Source organism: Trifolium pratense, linkage group LG7 (genome assembly GCF_020283565.1).
Source record: "Trifolium pratense cultivar HEN17-A07 linkage group LG7, ARS_RC_1.1, whole genome shotgun sequence".
Classification (NCBI taxonomy): Eukaryota; Viridiplantae; Streptophyta; class Magnoliopsida; order Fabales; family Fabaceae; genus Trifolium; species Trifolium pratense.
In genome coordinates, this window is record NC_060065.1 from 54599068 (window position 1) to 54617313 (window position 18246).

Below are 18246 nucleotides of genomic sequence, written 5' to 3' on the forward strand. Positions count from 1 at the left end.
TTACATAAAATAAAATTTAGGTGAGCCGGTGTGACTCACTAAATTACACAGATATCACAAATTATATTCACACCTTTGTAAATTATCAACTTTTTGTCGACCAAATCAACATTAATAAATAAATCTATATTTTTTTTTTGCTTACAATGAGCTGCGGATCGAACCTACAACATACTATTCAAATTCCTCACCACTAGACCAATCATAGTAGCTTAATAAATATATATTGTTAATGAAAGAAAATAATATTGAAATTAAAATACAAGTTATATAACAATAACATAACCCTTGAATGAATAATATAATATAATAATAATAATAATTGAGAGCTTATTTCTTTGACATGAAGGCTAAGAAGAGTAATAAGAGTAATTAGTGGAACATTATTGTGATCTAATCAAACACTAGTTGGCTTTTGTGTTGTAACTTGAACTGTCTTGCTGGCATCTGCAAGCCACCATCATTACATTACATCCTCAACATTTGTCTTAACAAAAAAGCAATAAAAAAAGCTCAAAAAGAATACACACATATTTAATTCCACACTAAAAAAGAAAAGACAAGAAGGTTTAGAAAATAGAAAAAGAGAAAAAGAAAAATTAAAAAGAAGATAAAATAAAGAGAAAGTGTGAGACAGACACTGAGATTCATTACAACACAAAAAACCCGGTTTCAACGGGTCAAATCATTAACTCTTCCAAAAATTTACAAAACCACACACAGGTTTCTGTCATTCATCTTCTTCCTTCTTCACACTTTCTCTTTCAATCTCTCAAGAACAATGCTTTCCTCAGATCCTGGTTTGTCCCTTTTCACTTCCTCTTTTTATTTCTTTCTAGTTTTCTGTATTCATATTCATTGGTTTTCATTCAAGTTTGAAGCTTTTTTGGGTTTGTGTTTGTTTTTCAGCTCAACTTAGCTGTAAAACAATCAAGAATCTTCATTTTTCTTACTATCTTTGTTTATTTATTATTTATTATTTTTTTTATGTTTAGTGTGTGAAAGAGGTTTATAAATGATTAAATAGTTTTGTTTGTGAAATATTATGTGTATAAGGTATAGTTGAAAGCAAGGGGTGTATCAATGAAAAATGAAATCTTGTGTACAAGATTTGATTTTTTAGTTATTTTTCCACTTTTTAATGGAAAATAAATATGGGTTTTGTGTAAGACATGTCTCCTCCCCAAACCCTTGACACCCCCCTCTTGTTTATGTCATTTTTTCTCTCTCCATTTTATTATAGTTGTTTTTTACATTTTAATGAGTGATTATTAGAAGTTAGTGTCACACTGTATAGATTCATTACATTTTGCAGATTGACATTGTGGTGTCTCCTTTTTGTTTCATGTATGATTTTGAATCGTTGTTGGAACAATCCTTGACATCATTTTACTTACCACGTGACCGAACTCTGGATTAACCGGGCACGCTATCCTCGAGAACCGGAGGGTTAAGACCACAAAAGATGAAATTTTGTTACCTGGCCTTAAATATTTTTCTTTTGCAATTGCCTTTTAATTTTTATCTGGGATTTGCACTGCAGGTTGTTGATAGCATGCATAAAGAGAAATCGGCTACTTGTAAAACAATGTGTAAACTTTGATGATTTAAGGGGGAAAAAAGTTGAAGATCATGGAAGAAATACAGTCTCAATCAGATAATTATAGGTCTTCATCATCATCGGCTAGTAGTCCGGCGAGTAGGGTACCGTCAAGCAACTTTTTCTATCTGCGTAAACCGGGTTCACTAAGGCAGCCCATCTCATTTGAGGATTCACCTGAATGGGACGATACTACTACTGATATTGACGTTAGAGTTGATGAAGGAGGTGACTCTATTAATGCTGCAACAACACCGGCTTCACCCTCTCTCTCGAAGCTCAACAGTGGCTCCTTGCCTTCCCCGCATCTACCGGAGGGTGCAATTATTCCACGCAAAATTGCCGGGGCATCTGTTGCCTGGAAAGATTTGACTGTTACTATAAAGGGAAAAAGGAAGTATTCTGATAAGGTTATTAAGAGTTCAACCGGTTATGCATTACCTGGAACACTGACTGTAATTATGGGACCGGCTAAATCAGGGAAATCTACCTTATTACGAGCAATTGCAGGTATTGAAGAACACTTCCTTTGTAATTTTTACTACACATTTTGAATGATGTCCACATTTGTATTTCGGTAATCAAAGCTTAATTGGAATTTTTTCTTTACCTTAGGAAGATTGCTTCCTTCAGACAGGATGTATGGTGAAGTATTTGTGAATGGAGCCAAATCGCAAATGCCCTATGGATCATATGTGAGTTCTGTGCCTCATTGGCTGCTTAATATATTCCGTTATATTTATAGTCGTCAACCTGATCGAACTTGATCCGCGTATCTTTCGAAACCATGCTTTCATATTATTTATTGATTATAAGGTGTGAGAATTTGAAGAATGGATGTATAAGTTTAAAAGTTTATTTGCAATGCTTTCACTGCATTAGTGCATTTCTGAACATGTTAGTTATTTGCACTTCGTACTTAAGGATGGAAGTTTATTTGTGTTGGAAGTACTAAGTTTTTGTTTTCTAAATTGGGATGTTTGTGGCTTGTTCTTTACCAGATTTAATATTTTTTGTTAATTATTAGGTTGTACCTCTTAAATATGTATATCAAAATTTGTTTCTTAATTTGCAGGGTTACGTGGATAGAGAAACCACTCTGATTGGATCCCTCACAGTGCGCGAGTTTCTGTATTATTCAGCCTTGCTGCAACTTCCCGGTTTCTTTTGTCAGAAAAAGAGTGTAGTAGAGGATGCTATACACGCAATGTCTTTAGGTGAACATGCAAATAAACTTATAGGTGGGCATTGTTATATGAAGGGACTTCCTAGTGGGGAGAGAAGGCTTGTTAGCATTGCCAGGGAGCTTGTGATGAGACCGCGCATTTTATTTCTAGACGAACCTCTTTATCATTTGGACAGGTGTTTATTTTACTTTTCAATTCATTTTTCTGTAATAATCGTCTATTTGGTTCTTGAAATTATTCCATACTTAGAGCAATTTTTGTTGACATCCTTTTCTTTATTTATCTATTTTTAGTGTCTCGGCACTTTTGATGATGGTTACGTTGAGGAGACTTGCAAGCACCGGTTGCACTCTTATCTTAACCATCTACCAGAGCAGCACAGAAGTCTTTGGTCTTTTTGACCGTATTTGTCTTCTTTCAAATGGAAATACGTTGTTCTTCGGAGAAACATTAGCTTGCTTGCAGGTAACTTATCTTCTACTATACCTTCTTTCCACTGCACTTAAAGTAGTAGTAGTGCCACTGTAATTTAGGTAAAAGCGACCGTTGGAAGATGAGTATACTCCGATAGTAAATGGAATACATATCATGCTACTGACTGTTATAATTTTATATTCCTACAGCACTTCTCGAATGCCGGATTTCCTTGTCCTATCATGCAAAGTCCTTCTGATCACTTTCTACGCGCAATTAATACAGATTTTGACAGGATAATTGCAATGTGCAAAAACTGGCAGGTATTTCCGTAAAAAAAAAAAAGTAGATTGATGATTTTGTGCTCATTACTAGTTGAATGTTAACAGATTAAATATTATGCTATTATTAAAATTTTCATCATAATAGGATGACAATGGAGATTTTTCTTCCGTAAACATGGACACTGCTGTTGCTATACGCACACTTGAAGCAACTTATAAGTCATCTGCAGATGCTGCTTCTGTTGAAACAATGATTCTGAAACTCACCGAGAAGGTATTTTATAGCTGTTATGAGTTAGAATTTCTGTTAATGTGGACTAGAAACCATAAAATAAGTCTCTTCCATCGCAAATATCGTATATTCATATTACATGTTTCCGATGCAAAGCTATCTCTTTTATGTTGGTTTTTAGTAATTATTAATTTTAGTCTTTTTAAAAACATCATTGATTTTCCAGGAAGGTCCAGCTCTCAAAAGCAAAGGGAAAGCTAGTAATGCTACTCGGGTAGCGGTTTTGACGTGGAGATCTTTATTAGTTGTGTCGAGGGAATGGAAATATTACTGGCTGCATCTTATTCTTTACATGCTCCTCACATTATGCATTGGTACTGTATTTTCTGGTCTAGGGCATTCTCTATCTTCTGTTGTGGTAAGTTTTGACCTGACAATGATATCTTACGATGTATATCTCATATAGTTTAAATCTTCATTTATGCATACCAATAATGCATATCATTTTAATACCCTTTAAATTGCAGACAAGAGTTGCAGCAATTTTTGTATTTGTATCGTTCTGTTCCCTTCTGAGCATTGCTAGGGTGCCTGCACTTATGAAAGAAATCAAGGTAGTTTTTTGCTTTTTCGACTTAAAAGAAATTTATTAGGTTGCCTTCAAATGCTTATTTTGCATGCAACAAAGTGACAAAGAAAATACAGTTGAAGTGCACGAATATATTATTTATTGTAATAGATGTCACTTGTCTTCTTTTAATGGTTTGTTTGGATTATGGTTTTGGTATTTTCATGCTGTAATCTTTGAAAGGTTGATGAAGTCAAATAATTTTCTTTTCCGCAGATATATGCGTGTGAAGAATCAAACCAGCATTCAAGTACATTTGTATTTTTGCTTGCTCAGCTCTTGTCCAGCATCCCGTTTCTTTTTCTCATCTCCATTACGTCCAGTCTAGTCTTCTACTTCCTAGTAGGGCTGGAAGATCAGTTCAGCTTGTTAATGTACTTTGTGCTAAATTTTTTCGTAACTCTGTTACTGAATGAAGGAATTATGTTAGTTGTGGCTACTTTGTGGCAAGATGTTTTCTGGAGTGTCTTGACACTCTTATGCATACATGTGAGTTCCGCTGTCCATTTATTTCAAGAGTTTAAATTTTGTACACTGTCCGTAAAAAGTTTTATGTTGTCAACAAATCACAACCACTGATATGTTCGACTTTACAATGACGATAATAAAAGTTAGATGCTGCTCAACTAATATGGTCTATATTTTCATCACATAACCGATGCATACATATGTCATTTCAGGTGGTCATGATGCTTTCGGCTGGCTATTTTAGAATTCGAAGCTCTTTGCCAGGTCCATTGTGGATGTATCCAATGTCCTATATAGCCTTTCATACATACTCTATTCAGGTAATAGATAATTGTTTGTAGAATTAAGTTACTATGCTTCGACAATTAGTGCCTATTAAACTTGAAAGTTCTTTAAAAAATTTGTATTTAGTGAATCATTTACTTGTCTTGATCTCTCTTAGGGGCTATTGGAGAATGAGTACCTAGGAAACTCCTTTGCAGTTGGACAGGTAAGGTCCATATCCGGGTTTCAAGCTCTTCAAAGTGTGTACAATATCTCCCCCGACATTAATTCGAAGTGGAAAAATCTGTTGGTTTTGTTTCTTATGGCGATAGGTTATCGAATTTTTGTGTTCATTTTATTATTTTTATTTGTAGGGAGAAAAATATCCCTAAAGAGTTTCAAGTGTATTAATAGGGATAGAACAGATACAAGTTGATAGGAACAACATTTGTTTAGTCATTTTACATTATATAATTCCTTTTGGTTGAGTTTTGGCTGTGAACTCTAGTTTTGTGAATTTATCATTAGACTAATGAAGAGGAAATATGAGATTTATTTGATATATCTCTTGATTTTAGTGCATACATTTTTGTTTTTTATTACTCCCTCTAGTCCTTTTTATAAGAATACGTTGACTTTTTAGGTTCATTGAATAACCGATGAATCTGAACCTAAAAAGTGAATTGTTTCTTATAAAAAGCGACCGGAGGGAGTAATTTAGATTCTCAATCATAAAGTTATGATAGCTACTTGTTTGTTTTGTTGTGTTAAATAATTGGTTTAAGAAGTACTAGCAAAATTCAGATGCATTGAAATTTGGGTTGAAGGTACAACAATACTAGTGATGGGGCATGGTCCTCTATAGTTTTGTCCACTTGTTTTGTTGAAGTGGATCTTTGTTTCATCAATGTAATGTGTTACATATGCGTGTAGAAATGTTATATTATATTACTATTAATGTAGTATTTTGACATGTCTTGTTGTTCATGGCAACTTGACATTAGCATTTTTGGATCACATGAAAATTAGGTGATAACTCAATTTAAAGAGTAACATGGAGGGAATATATTATTAATGCTAATTTGTACTAGTAGTTGCTGCAAAGGGGGGCCATGCACCAACAACATTGAGTTTAGTGGAAGGAGTTAGTCTTTCGCAATGCCAAAGTTTGAATTCCAATTAGGAGAAGTACTTAAATATGATTATAGTTGGTAGAGGGAACAGAGAGATCAGAAGTCGCCGCCTTTTTTTTGGCATCGAGTAAATGCCGCATTGTTCCTTCGACGTATTGTATAAATCTCAGTGATCGAATCACTGTCATCTGATGACAATGATTAGATGGTGATATGTGAATCATGCTGGGATTGAGGGGCCAGAAAAGCATTTTCAAGCAATAAAACTTATTTCTAAGAATTTACTCCATTCCATGCCCTTCAAGTTTGAGTCTAATCCCATGGGTAAAAACTCAAATTTACCCAATACAGTATTTTTAAGAAACAAAACTCTCTCACTCCACATCCTACAAGATTATTGCAAACTCAAAATTCAACTATGCTGAAATTTATATTCATTTTGTCAAAGTCAATTTTTGATGTTTGCTAAAGTCCTGCAATCATTTATTTATTTATTTATTTATTATGAACGGTAATTTAAATACTTTAAATAACATCTTTGTTCAACTACTTTGCAGAGTATGTTACTAAAAAAAAACATACTTTGCAGAGTATAGAGTATAGAGGCATAATTTGAGGTATTGGGAGAATATTCTTTCTTTATTTTTTTTACAAAATGTTCCTAAAGATTTTTATTTTTCCTTCCAACTTTGTAAAACTTCAACTAGAATAAGAAAATTAGTTATAATCTTTTTATTTGAAAGTGGTTAACTTGTCATCCTATCAAAATTAAAAATACATCTCTAATATCTCTTATTAGTAGTCATTTTATGTAATAAATTGACTAATAAAATGAGTTTAATGAAGTAATGAACATAAGCAGAAAGAGTAGAAAACCTTTATACACTCAATCAATAAGAATGTTTTAAGTTCCAACATTCCTTGTAAAAAAAGTGAGGTTAAGTGAAGTGACGTGACGCAAAACATAGTTATAATCGGTTGAGTGTGTAAAGTTTATCCATTAAATTCTAATAAAATACATTTGAGAACTAAAATTAACTAAATAAAATATTTGAGAAACAAAATAACTATAAGAAAAAAATGAATATGCACTAACAACGTAAAATAATTTTACACTGTCAACAAATCACAACCATATTTTCCGTCACGTCACCCCACTTAACCCCACCTTATTAATGTGACATGAAAGATTAAATCATTCTAATTGGTTGTGTGTTCATTAAACTCAAGCTATAAAATGTCTATTTGGGATTTTGATTATGACAGCGAATTAGTGTACACAAAACTAGAACGTTGACCCGTCCGGTGCACGGGTCTGATTAGCTGTAAGATATATAATGATTAAATAAGATATGATAATTCCAATAATGTAAGGTATATGAAAAACGTTGAATAACATTAAACGATAGTTCAACAATAATTTTGGATAAATATTCATACAAAGAAAATTATGTTATATTACGGAAAACTTCCTTATAGACTACATTCAAAGTCTTAGTCGTATCTTCACCGTCGTCATCGATGATCAATATTTTTAATCATTTTCTAGAGTAACTCTTGAAATTGCAACATATAACTGACCATGTGAAAACACTGGCGACGGAAGATATATCCCAACATGCTTTAAAGATTGTCCCTGACTCTTATTAATAGTCATCGCAAAAGAAATCATTATAGGAAATTGTCTCCGTTGAAATTTAAAAGGAATTCTCACGGCAGATGGTGTCAGAGAAAATCTAGGTATGAAAACCTGATCACCAATATTACTTCCTGAAATAATTTTTCCTTCAAGAGCACGTTTTCCCAATCTCGTAATAATAAATCTTGTTCCATTGCATAATCCTAATTTTTTATTCAAATTCCTTAATAGCATAACTGGAACTCCAACTTTAAGTTTCAACTTGTGATTTGAAAGTCCCGACGTAGAAATCGTGTTCAAAAATTCGGGAGTATGAACATCATCCACTGTTTGACCGTCTACATTTTGTGTGAGTGGAGTATCATAACTCAAATATGTTTTTTCTTCACCAGAAAATTAAATCTAACATATAATCATTTATTGTGTCGACTATTGAATTTTTAGGAGCTAGTATAACTCTATTTTGGAAATACGTTATATCGTTCATGTTTTGTAAAAGTTGGGGATATGTGCTTTCAACGATAGAAGCAAGAGGATCACCTGAATAAGGAATCAATAAATCTGATGGAATGTCAAGTTCTAAATCATCATCGCTGTCATCTCCAATTTTTCAATCGCCAACACCCAAAACCCATTCAGAAAATAATTTTTTTTGTTCAACGTCTGCACTCGAAGCACTACCGAGAAGCCTCATGTTTTTACTCAATGTTAAAACTTCACAAAAATTCCAAAGAACCGAAGAATTAATAGTAGCATGAACAACTTTTGGCTTTGTACCTTTGGGTATTAATGGTTTAATTTGTCTAAAATCTCCGTCAAAAACAACTTTTCTACTAAAGAGAATGTGTTTATTTTTTTCATCAATAGACTTGAGAATATATTTTAAAGTTCGATCAACAGCTTTGAAACAGTGTTTGTGCATCATTGTTGCTTCATCTCATATAATGAGCTTTGCTTTTTGTATTATTAGCGCCAAGAGGCTTTTAGGAACTATGGTACATGTTGAAAACTCGTCAACATTTAGAAGAATACAAAACCTTGAATGTGTTGTTCTACCGCCAGGTATAAGCAATGCATCGATTCACACTTGAGACAACTGTTAAAACTATCTCACCTTTTGAGCGTAATGCGGCTGACATAGCCCTCCAGATAAATGTCTTCCATGTACCGCCATAACCATAACGAAAAAACACACCAGATTTGTTTTCGTTAACTTTGTCATGATTGTGTCATATACTTTACGTTGCTCTGAAGTCATAGTTGACATCAATCTAACATGTTCCTCAGCTAATGATTATCTGTTATAATTCAATTCGTCGTGTATTAAACTATTTTGTATATCAGGAACTAATGATGTGTCTGCTCTAGGCTTTGGAGGATAATCTTTTAAACTCTTCCCACAACTACGTAACATCATCTCAATATCTGCTAGTACATATTGTATCAATTGATCATCGATTAATATTAAATCTGCAATGTTATAAAATCAAAATAATGAATGTGATTAGTGACATGACTATGGTTGTGTTTGGTTGTATTACAAAAAAAATTGAATTAGCAGAATTGAGTTTGATAATAACTTTCCAAATCACACGTGATAATAACTTTTCAAATCTCACATGATAATTATTCTCTAAATTTATGATCCGGTAGAAAAAAATCATTGATCAGGAAAGACATAAAAATATTTCGTGATGAATAATATAGTCAACAATAATTTTGATATGATATACTTTTAAAATTGATGGTGCTTATCAATTTTTGCACATAATTTTATTCACAATTGGAATATTTGCCATAGTGGATGAAAATATTGCCTTACACCGAAGGGTTGCGGGTTCAAATCCTAGTAAAGACAAAATTGTATTATTTTTTAATTTTTAATAAAAATTGCAAGATAAAATGGAGGAAAAACATGGAAAACAAATTAGGGTTTAGGGTTTGCTTGTGTATACAAGCTTATAATATAAAAGATGTGATTTGTCTGACTAATTAATGCGGGAAAAAACCAGGAAGGATTCTGTGAAAAAAAGTAGAACGCGTAATTTGACTGAGAATTGACAAACAAACGAGTTTGGTATCACAAAAACGAGAGTCCAACAACCTTCTTCTTCTTCATTCTCACTTCTCTTCATTCTTCTTCTTCCCGCCTAAAACCCAATTCTGTTAAAACTTTCCCATGACGACGTCGTTTTTGAACGGCGAGAGAATCGTTGTTCTATTCTTCATCTCAACAATCCTCTACTCTCTCCCTTTCTCTCTCCTCTCCCACGGCGTTTCCCTCTCTCTCCTCGCCCTCGCTTCCTTCTTCCTCGAGATCTCCGTCGATTCTTCAACTTCTCCTTTCCCTCTCCGCACCAGGTACTTCTCCTTCTCCTTCTTGTTCTCTCTCAATCGATTCATTCATTCGTTGCTTAAATTGATTAATTAATTTCTCAATTTTCAGACCCGGTGTTTCCTCTGGAATTCTACTCGGTGCAATCACTCTTCCTTCTCTAATTCTCTCCAAATTGATTCAATCATCACGTGGATTCTCGCTTCAACAACTTCAACCTCAAGGTTTTGTGTGTTTTTTTTTTTTATTATGCATTTATTGGAATTCCTTATGTTGGTTCCATTTTTAGGGTTTTTAATTAATAATTAGGATTATGATTATGAATTGCGATTTTGTGATGTTTATGAAATTTTAATTTATAGAGATTGAATATCTGACATTGCAATACTGGGCAACATCTGCCAGCGTCTTCAGTGTGCTTTTATTCCTTGCATTCACTCTAAGGCATTCTCATTGGGGTGTAAAGTTTAGCTTGTCTTTCGTTTTCTTACAAGCTGTGCTCTGTGTTGCCGCGCTTTTGACTACATCTCAAATTGGTAAGTTTTTTTTTTTTTGGATTGGATTGTTTTTTAGACAGTTGAATTCTATTTAGCACCATGCGACACCACGGATACATGTTGTTACATTCAATGAATTTCATTTTCTTAAATTAATAAGTATCGTATCCATTTGTGTGTGTCGGTGCTTTATAGGTTGGATCATGTAGTAGTTGGGGAATCTGTGTTCTGATTAAAACTGTTATTGTTTCTTTATACTTAGGCTTGCACCCTGCACTGAAGCTTTCATGGGTCTTTTTTCATGGATTGGCATCCGTCAAGCTAATTCAACATTTCATGAGGACTTTTCCATCTTGTGCTTCCATTGGTATGTCTTTGTTATACACTGGTTATTCTTATTTGTGTTTCGGATTTTACTATTGTCACAACTGATATAGGAAGACAAGTTAAAAAAGCAATTTGGGTAGAAATGTTTTTTTTGTTGTTGTGTGATTTCAAATTTTAAGTAACAAGCGGACACTTTATGTTAGGAATTTGTCAATTAACCATAGAAGGCAAGTGCACTTCCTATTTTATCTATCCTGCTTCATATAGTCCCGGTATATCAATTAAAATCAGCAAATTTGTTCAGAAAGAGTGAGTACAGAACCATCAATATGCAAGAGGAAATTAACCTTTCCCACTTGAGAGAACCGCTGAGGGGAAGCAAATATTTAAAATGTGAAATCCCCTCAATATGAGAGGTAAAAAGTTACTAAACCTAGTTAAGAAAAATTCTACTGTAAAATATAACGAGTACAATATAGTATTCTCCAGCCAACAAGGATAATACAGATAGCTCCTACACACTGCCAAGTGCTAACAGAATAGAAATCACTAAAGACAACAATCGACAAAAATAATCCACAAATATGATAGTGTGAAAAAAGTTCCAACCATACAGATATAATGCCCACAGTTTCATGCAAGATCATCTACAAAAATTCACCGAAAGCAGAGCATAAACAAGTAGCAACAATGAGTCGTTGTTTTCCCGTGTCATTCTGCCATGGTTGCACACCAAGAAGGAAAGGGTGGCTAAATTTTTGAACAACCCTTTATGTGTCTCCTATCATATCACACTTTCTCTTTTTTCTTGTTCTTTTCCTTTTTTTTCCTTCTTAATTTCAAAATTATTGGCCATATTCTCTGTTTGCCTACAATAGATTCAGCCCTTACTTGGACCTTTCCTTGGCAGGAGCTTTATAGCACCACCCATGAAGAAGACCCAACCCAACAAAATCATCATTATATATAAATGGGTTGTATTCTAATTGTTAGTTGATTTTTGTTTGGTTTGTCCTTTCATTAGTAGTTTCTAGATGGTCATATCTTAGAATAATTACATGGTTGATCAGGGGTGTTAAATTTGTCAACTCTTTTATTTATCATAGTTTCTCCCTGATTTCAGGGGAAGCATTTTTGGTGACTGCTGGTATCGTTCTCTATTTTGGTGATATGCTGTTGCTTACAGTTAAAAAGGTTAGCGATTTTAACACAATTTTTTCTAGATAAATATAGTGTATATTTATATGTTGTTGGTGATTACAATGTTTAAACAGCTATGTGGACTCTTGGTGTCATCAGAGTTGGTTACTGCCGATGAAATAAAACGAAGTGAGATAAACATTATAATTCAGGTATTGATCCTTAGCTTATGAGTTTTTTTTGTTACTGGTATTACTAGATCAGCTAAAATTATCTGCTGTTTCTGCAGGGGCTTGTGCTTGGTCTTCTGCTATATCCAGTAGCTTTGAAGTATATTCTCCAAATATGGGAGTGGTTTATAAATACAACTTATTCTAAACAAAGAAGATATTATGAGATTGGGAGATCCCTAATATTTATTGCTTCCCTTGGATTTGCACTCATTGTTATTGTACCATTATGGATGCAGTTCGTACAGGAGTTTGATAGGCATCCTTTTCTCTGGTATGATATTTTGCGCTGGCACCTCTGATACATACATGTTATAGGATAAGGCAACATAAGCCGTCAATTCCACCAGAAACTGTGGCATGCAGAACATTGTAGCATCTGATTCCACTGTATTCACATACATCTGAGATTTAACTCATTTAAGCATGTGCATTTCCACCTAATATATACTTTTATGAAGATATGAATGCGAGAATCTTAATAAAGTCTGAACTTAATTCTCCAAATATGGTTGATTTTTTTCAAAAACTAAAGAAACCGATAAAGTGATTTTTTATGCTCGCAGCACACACAGCCTGAGTTTTATCTGTATCACAAATCCATATTTTATGGAGAGTGATAGTAATTGAATAAACTGAGTCTTATTCAACTTGGAGTCCCAGATAGTTCAGTTGTTAAGCCATGTTAGTGTGCTTGTGAGTAAAATACAATTATAGCCATGATGATGTTTCATGCTCAAAAAATTTTTGGTAAACAGAAAACCACTGTTTTTTTACTTCATCATTATGCCAGCTGTTTTGTTAGATTAATTATATTTTTATATATTTTTTAAAATCTCATTGCAGGGTGCTTTCCTTTGTTTTCTCAGAGCCATTCCAAAGGCTGTTGTTATGTATGTGGTGGATGTGTATAATTTCTGTTTCAGTTTTGCGATTCTATAACATATCTAAGAACAGTAAGATTGAGAGGATTCTTTTGCGGAAATACTACCATGTGATAGCTGTTTTGATGTTTTTACCTGCCCTTATGTTTCAGGTAATTTGGGAGAAATAAATGGTTGTTTGTTATCTAGTGGCATTGAGTGGATTCTTCCCCTTAGTGCCCATTATCCATTTTCTTTTTCATTAAATTCCAGTGCCTTGTGTTTAATGTTATTGAAAGCAAGGAAGAAATGCATGAACACTCCCTTGACTTTACCTCATTTTGGATAGCCACCATTAACTTCCAAATCATGATGAAAGTGCCTTTAGTTTAAATTTCTGAAACTTGTAAATAGACCCTTACATATCTAAATTAATTAAAAACTATACACCATAAGGCTTCTACTTATTGTTTGATGCATATGAAAATCTCTAATTTGTCATTATTTTAGAACACATTTTTAAAAATTTCCTCATTTTATTTTTAAAATTATTGTATAGTTTCTACTTTTTGCAATTAAAATTATTGCAATTAAAAATAAATAATTGGGATTTTTTTTAATCAATCAAATACTTTAGACAAATTAGAGATTGTTGTAAGCATTAATTGACACATGCAAGTCTTGTGATAACTGATTCATTAATATATTTTTTCCTTTATACCGTCATTATAGAGGTCATTACTTGTGTGCGAACATGTTTTATATTCATCAATTATGCTAAATGTATGTCAGTTATAACGCTCACTTTTTCATTGCTTTCAGCCAAAATTTCTCGATCTAGCTTTTGGCGCAGCATTGGCAGTTTTCTTAATATTAGAAATTATTCGAGTAAGTATCTTGGAATGTCCTCAGCTTAGTATTGGTGAGATCATACTTTAATAAGGGTGCTGTGTGTTTCATTGTTTTTTGTTGATTTTATCAATAACTATCCATAAGGAATCAATATATAAATTCAATATACCTCAGTTTGAAAAAGGAAAGGGGTCCTATGAGATGTATTTGCTATAGTCTATGTATTGATAACAAAAGGAAAGGGGATAGGTGTAGAAGTGTGTAATTGGGATACGTTGCAGTCTGCTGGAACAATTTCTGTAGAGATATGTCATTAAAAATATCTGATTTCATGAAAATTTATTGAATCATTTAAAAATTATGATTATGTGAATTGATCATTCAAACCCAATACTAGCTTTGTGCGATAATATCAAATATCAATATAATACTTTAGCACTTTCTTATTGTAACCACTGAATGGTGTGATACATACTGCGCTAATTTTTTACCCAGTTATGACCTGTATGATGATGCATAATTCATGATGACTTGAAAATCAATCTTACAACTGTAACCTGTCTTGTTTTCATTATCCAAAAGCTAAAATTTCTCATATTACTGCCCACAAGTTCAAATGATCCAGAGCAGGTTGATTGGTATTCATAAGTTTTCTTGGTTGCTTTTTCATTGACGTTGTCTTACTTAGGTATGGAGAATCTGGCCCTTCGGACAACCAATAAATCAATTTATGAATGCATTCACTGACCACCGTGACTCTGATCTTCTCATTGTCAGGTATTATGCTCTTTTTCACTATAGCCCATATTATAGTGTTTGTGATACACAGAGCTGAATTTAATTCTCTTTCATGACAATTTTGCTTTTGCCCAGCCACTTCTCACTCTTGCTTGGATGTGCTCTCCCTAGTTGGATGTCTTCTGGGTACAATGATCGACCTCTTGCTCCTTTTGCGGGAATTTTGAGCCTAGGAATTGGAGATACAATGGTAAGTCCCCCACCCAACCAACTGGTGAATGGTTTTCTCCTATTAAAAAGGAAACAGGTGAATTGTATGGATGTAGATGTAACTATTTTGGACCAATCAACAATGTTTGAGCCGTACATGCAAGAACCTGAAACAATCTAGGCTGTGACAATTTTGGAGAAAGTAATTTACTCCCATTTTGGGGAATCAATATGATTTTTCACGAATATTAATGCATGATAACTCTTTGCAAGAATTTAGACTACTTTCTTTAACTGTAAACAGTTCCCATGTAGAAGTAAATTGATTAATTTCTAAAGGCTGCATTGAAAAATGAGGATGTGTGGATACCATTTTGTCTGAGATGGTGAAGTCGGATACTAATGAAAAACATTAAAAACACGTTTTTTTCATTATATTTTTTAAATCCAGAAATGTTACAAGGAGTTGTTCTGTTAATTAGTTGGTTGTCTCGGTAGTCAATAGTAATTGGTTCTCTATTTTTTGTTTAGGCATCAATGGTTGGGCACAAGTATGGTGTTTTGCGGTGGAGTAAAACTGGCAGTAAGTATTTTCATTATTAATGATGATTTTTATCAGTGTTTTCTGTTGCATCATGTGAATGTGTACCTTTCCATTTTGCCAGAGAAAACAATTGAAGGCACTGCAGCCGGTATAACATCTGTGCTAGCTGCTTGCTCTTTACTCCTTCCACTCTTAGCATCAACTGGATACATTTCCACTCAGGTCCTCTCTCTCTCTCTCTCTGTGTGTGTGTTAAACTCATTAGTTATAAAGTTTTTTTTTTTTTTTTGGTGTTGATATCAAAGGAACTTGATATCTTTGTTCGGTACTACAGGTATTCTGTCACTATTTGCATTAACAAGCCTATTCTTGTTCAACATTGTCCCATTTCATATTGTTATTTTTGTTACCACTGACATCAAACGAATTTTTCTTGCACCAATAAGTTAAGAATCTTGTGGACAAGCACTGCCACCTAGATTCATGCATACATGCAATCTGCTGCATGAGGAGTTAGGTCAGACATTAGGTTCCATGTATTGTACTCCCCCCCCGTCTCAAAAAGAATGTCGTTTAAGGTTTTTGCACACATATTAAGAAATGTAATTATGTTGTCAAAACAAGTAATACTTTTACTAAATTATCCCGGTAAGTTATTGGTTGGTTTCCTTGGGAATAGTGCATATAGTAATAATTAGGGGGTAGAATTGGAAAAATTTCCTTGGAAAGTGAGAATGAATGACATTCATTTTAAAACAAAATTTTATTCTTAAAGTGACACTTATTTTGAGACAGAGAGAGATATGTCTTAAGGGAGTTTTCACTCTTTTCCCCCAACCCTCATCTTTTCTCATATGTGCAACCGGGCTTGCTTAAGGGATGACTTTATGCCGCATTTCAATCTCTGGTATATCCCTTCTTTAGAAGGGAGAGAAAGGAATGTGAAGAGTAAGGCTAAAGTATACTGCCAGTTGTATATTCCAAGCCCCAAGCACAGTGAGATGCAGTTTCTTCTTTAACGTCCCATTAAATAAGGGGAAAGTACAAAAAATTGTCATTTATCAATTGACAAATTGAAATGGATAAGCCTGCTAGTACTCTACTAGAATGTTTGTTCCTTAGATTATTGAGTTTTCTTTGACATCTTTGTTAATAACTTTTTGCAGCATTGGTTCTATCTATTTCTAGCCGTGACTGTAAGTGGTTTGTTGGAGGCCTACACAGCACAACTTGACAACGCATTTATACCGCTTTTTTTCTACAGTCTTCTCTGTTTGTAGGCACAGCTCTCTCACAAGATCAAGTTGCCTTGAACAGCAATAACTGATTTTTGCAAACATGCTTCTTGGCTTGACAGTGTTTTGGCAGAAGAGGTCAGATAATTATTAACCAGTTAAACAATACATGACAGTTAGGTTTGGTGTACATAGTTAGGAATTAGGATTGTATCTTTATACAGAAATGATAGGTGTACAAGTGTTTTGATGTTTTCATATAAAAGGTTGGTTGTTATCCAACAAATAGCATACAGTATGTAGGAGTGACAATTTTCACTGTTTATGAGAGAGGAGATCTGTTGAACAATAGTGCACTTGTTCTAAAGGAATTTTCAACGTGTTCAATTTTCACACGTGTAGTACTTTTCATTTTCTTAATGTCATGTTGTACATCAGCAAGTACAAATATTTTTAAATTACGTGAGTAATACTATTCATTTATAGCACTTGTTCTAAAGGAACTTTTGATGTCTTCAATTTTCATTACAGTACTTTTCAATTTTTAACGTTCCCACATTAACTTTTCAACATTCCCTGGATATTTTGCTTGCACCACATTAACTTAACACTCCCATATCACGTTGGTGAAGAAACAACCGAAATTGGCTCGATGAACTCTAACAATGGTAACCTTCAAACACTTCAGAGGAGTGTCTGAGTCTGATAAATCAACATTTAGTATAGATTACTGCTAACCCTTTTGAACAATTGTGCAGCGGATTAAGATAATTTAGTGATCATTCAGGCATTATGATGATTAGTTCTAATGAATTCTCTTCATTTTCAACATATGAGCTAAAATATGGACAGTTACAATCGTTCTTGGTGAAATTCTCAAAAATTTGATTCTGCTAAGAGGTCTCTTAGTAAAACTCTGAAGTTTTGCTTATACCAAGGGACACCCGGCATTGATGATTGTTAGCTTCTAGTTGTAAAATTATTATTGTAGCATGTCTTCAAAAAACATTAGTATTAAACATGTAGTTATCCTGAATGAATGAAATATCTGAGCCAACTGGAGAGGAGTAGACATATCTATTGACATGTGGACCAAAGCTAAATATCTATTATCTATTCTAGAGTTGTAGAGTGCATTGTTGTATGTTGATCCAACACTAAAAAGTAGGTTCAGCTCATGCATGACGAAACTTCCTACTTATTGGTTTCAAAATTGAGACATTTTTGTTTTCGGTTTTCTGATGTATATATGACCTGAGGTCTGAATGAGAGGGACTAGTTAGGTACACTTGCTCAACGTAGGACATCCAAACACATGACCTAAATATAAAGGCATTCTACTGTGGGGGCAGCAATATTAAAGACTACAAACCAAAAAGAAAAAAGTGTGACTCTAATAGCAACACTTTTTTCACATCGAAAACCG

The 18246-nt window shown here is 33.7% G+C and overlaps 2 protein-coding genes across 2 annotated transcripts; both read left to right on the plus strand.

Moving 5' to 3' along the window:
- The first annotated feature begins 422 nt into the window (after positions 1-422).
- Positions 423-5659, plus strand: LOC123898099 (ABC transporter G family member 3-like). Its single transcript, XM_045948961.1, has 12 exons — positions 423-800; positions 1544-2110; positions 2216-2295; positions 2676-2962; positions 3081-3252; positions 3411-3524; positions 3631-3759; positions 3944-4135; positions 4245-4331; positions 4562-4834; positions 5026-5133; positions 5256-5659. Exons 2-12 carry the CDS (start codon positions 1633-1635, stop codon positions 5511-5513), a joined length of 2178 nt encoding a protein of 725 aa, XP_045804917.1. The 5' UTR covers positions 423-800; positions 1544-1632; the 3' UTR covers positions 5514-5659.
- Positions 5660-9839: 4180 nt separating this feature from the next.
- LOC123897425 (dolichol kinase EVAN-like) lies at positions 9840-17323 on the plus strand. Its single transcript, XM_045948064.1, has 14 exons — positions 9840-10210; positions 10296-10408; positions 10547-10720; positions 10944-11048; positions 12132-12202; positions 12283-12360; positions 12438-12652; positions 13225-13414; positions 14064-14129; positions 14782-14870; positions 14967-15081; positions 15573-15624; positions 15707-15807; positions 16752-17323. Exons 1-14 carry the CDS (start codon positions 10029-10031, stop codon positions 16863-16865), a joined length of 1665 nt encoding a protein of 554 aa, XP_045804020.1. The 5' UTR covers positions 9840-10028; the 3' UTR covers positions 16866-17323.
- The last annotated feature ends 923 nt before the right edge of the window (positions 17324-18246 follow it).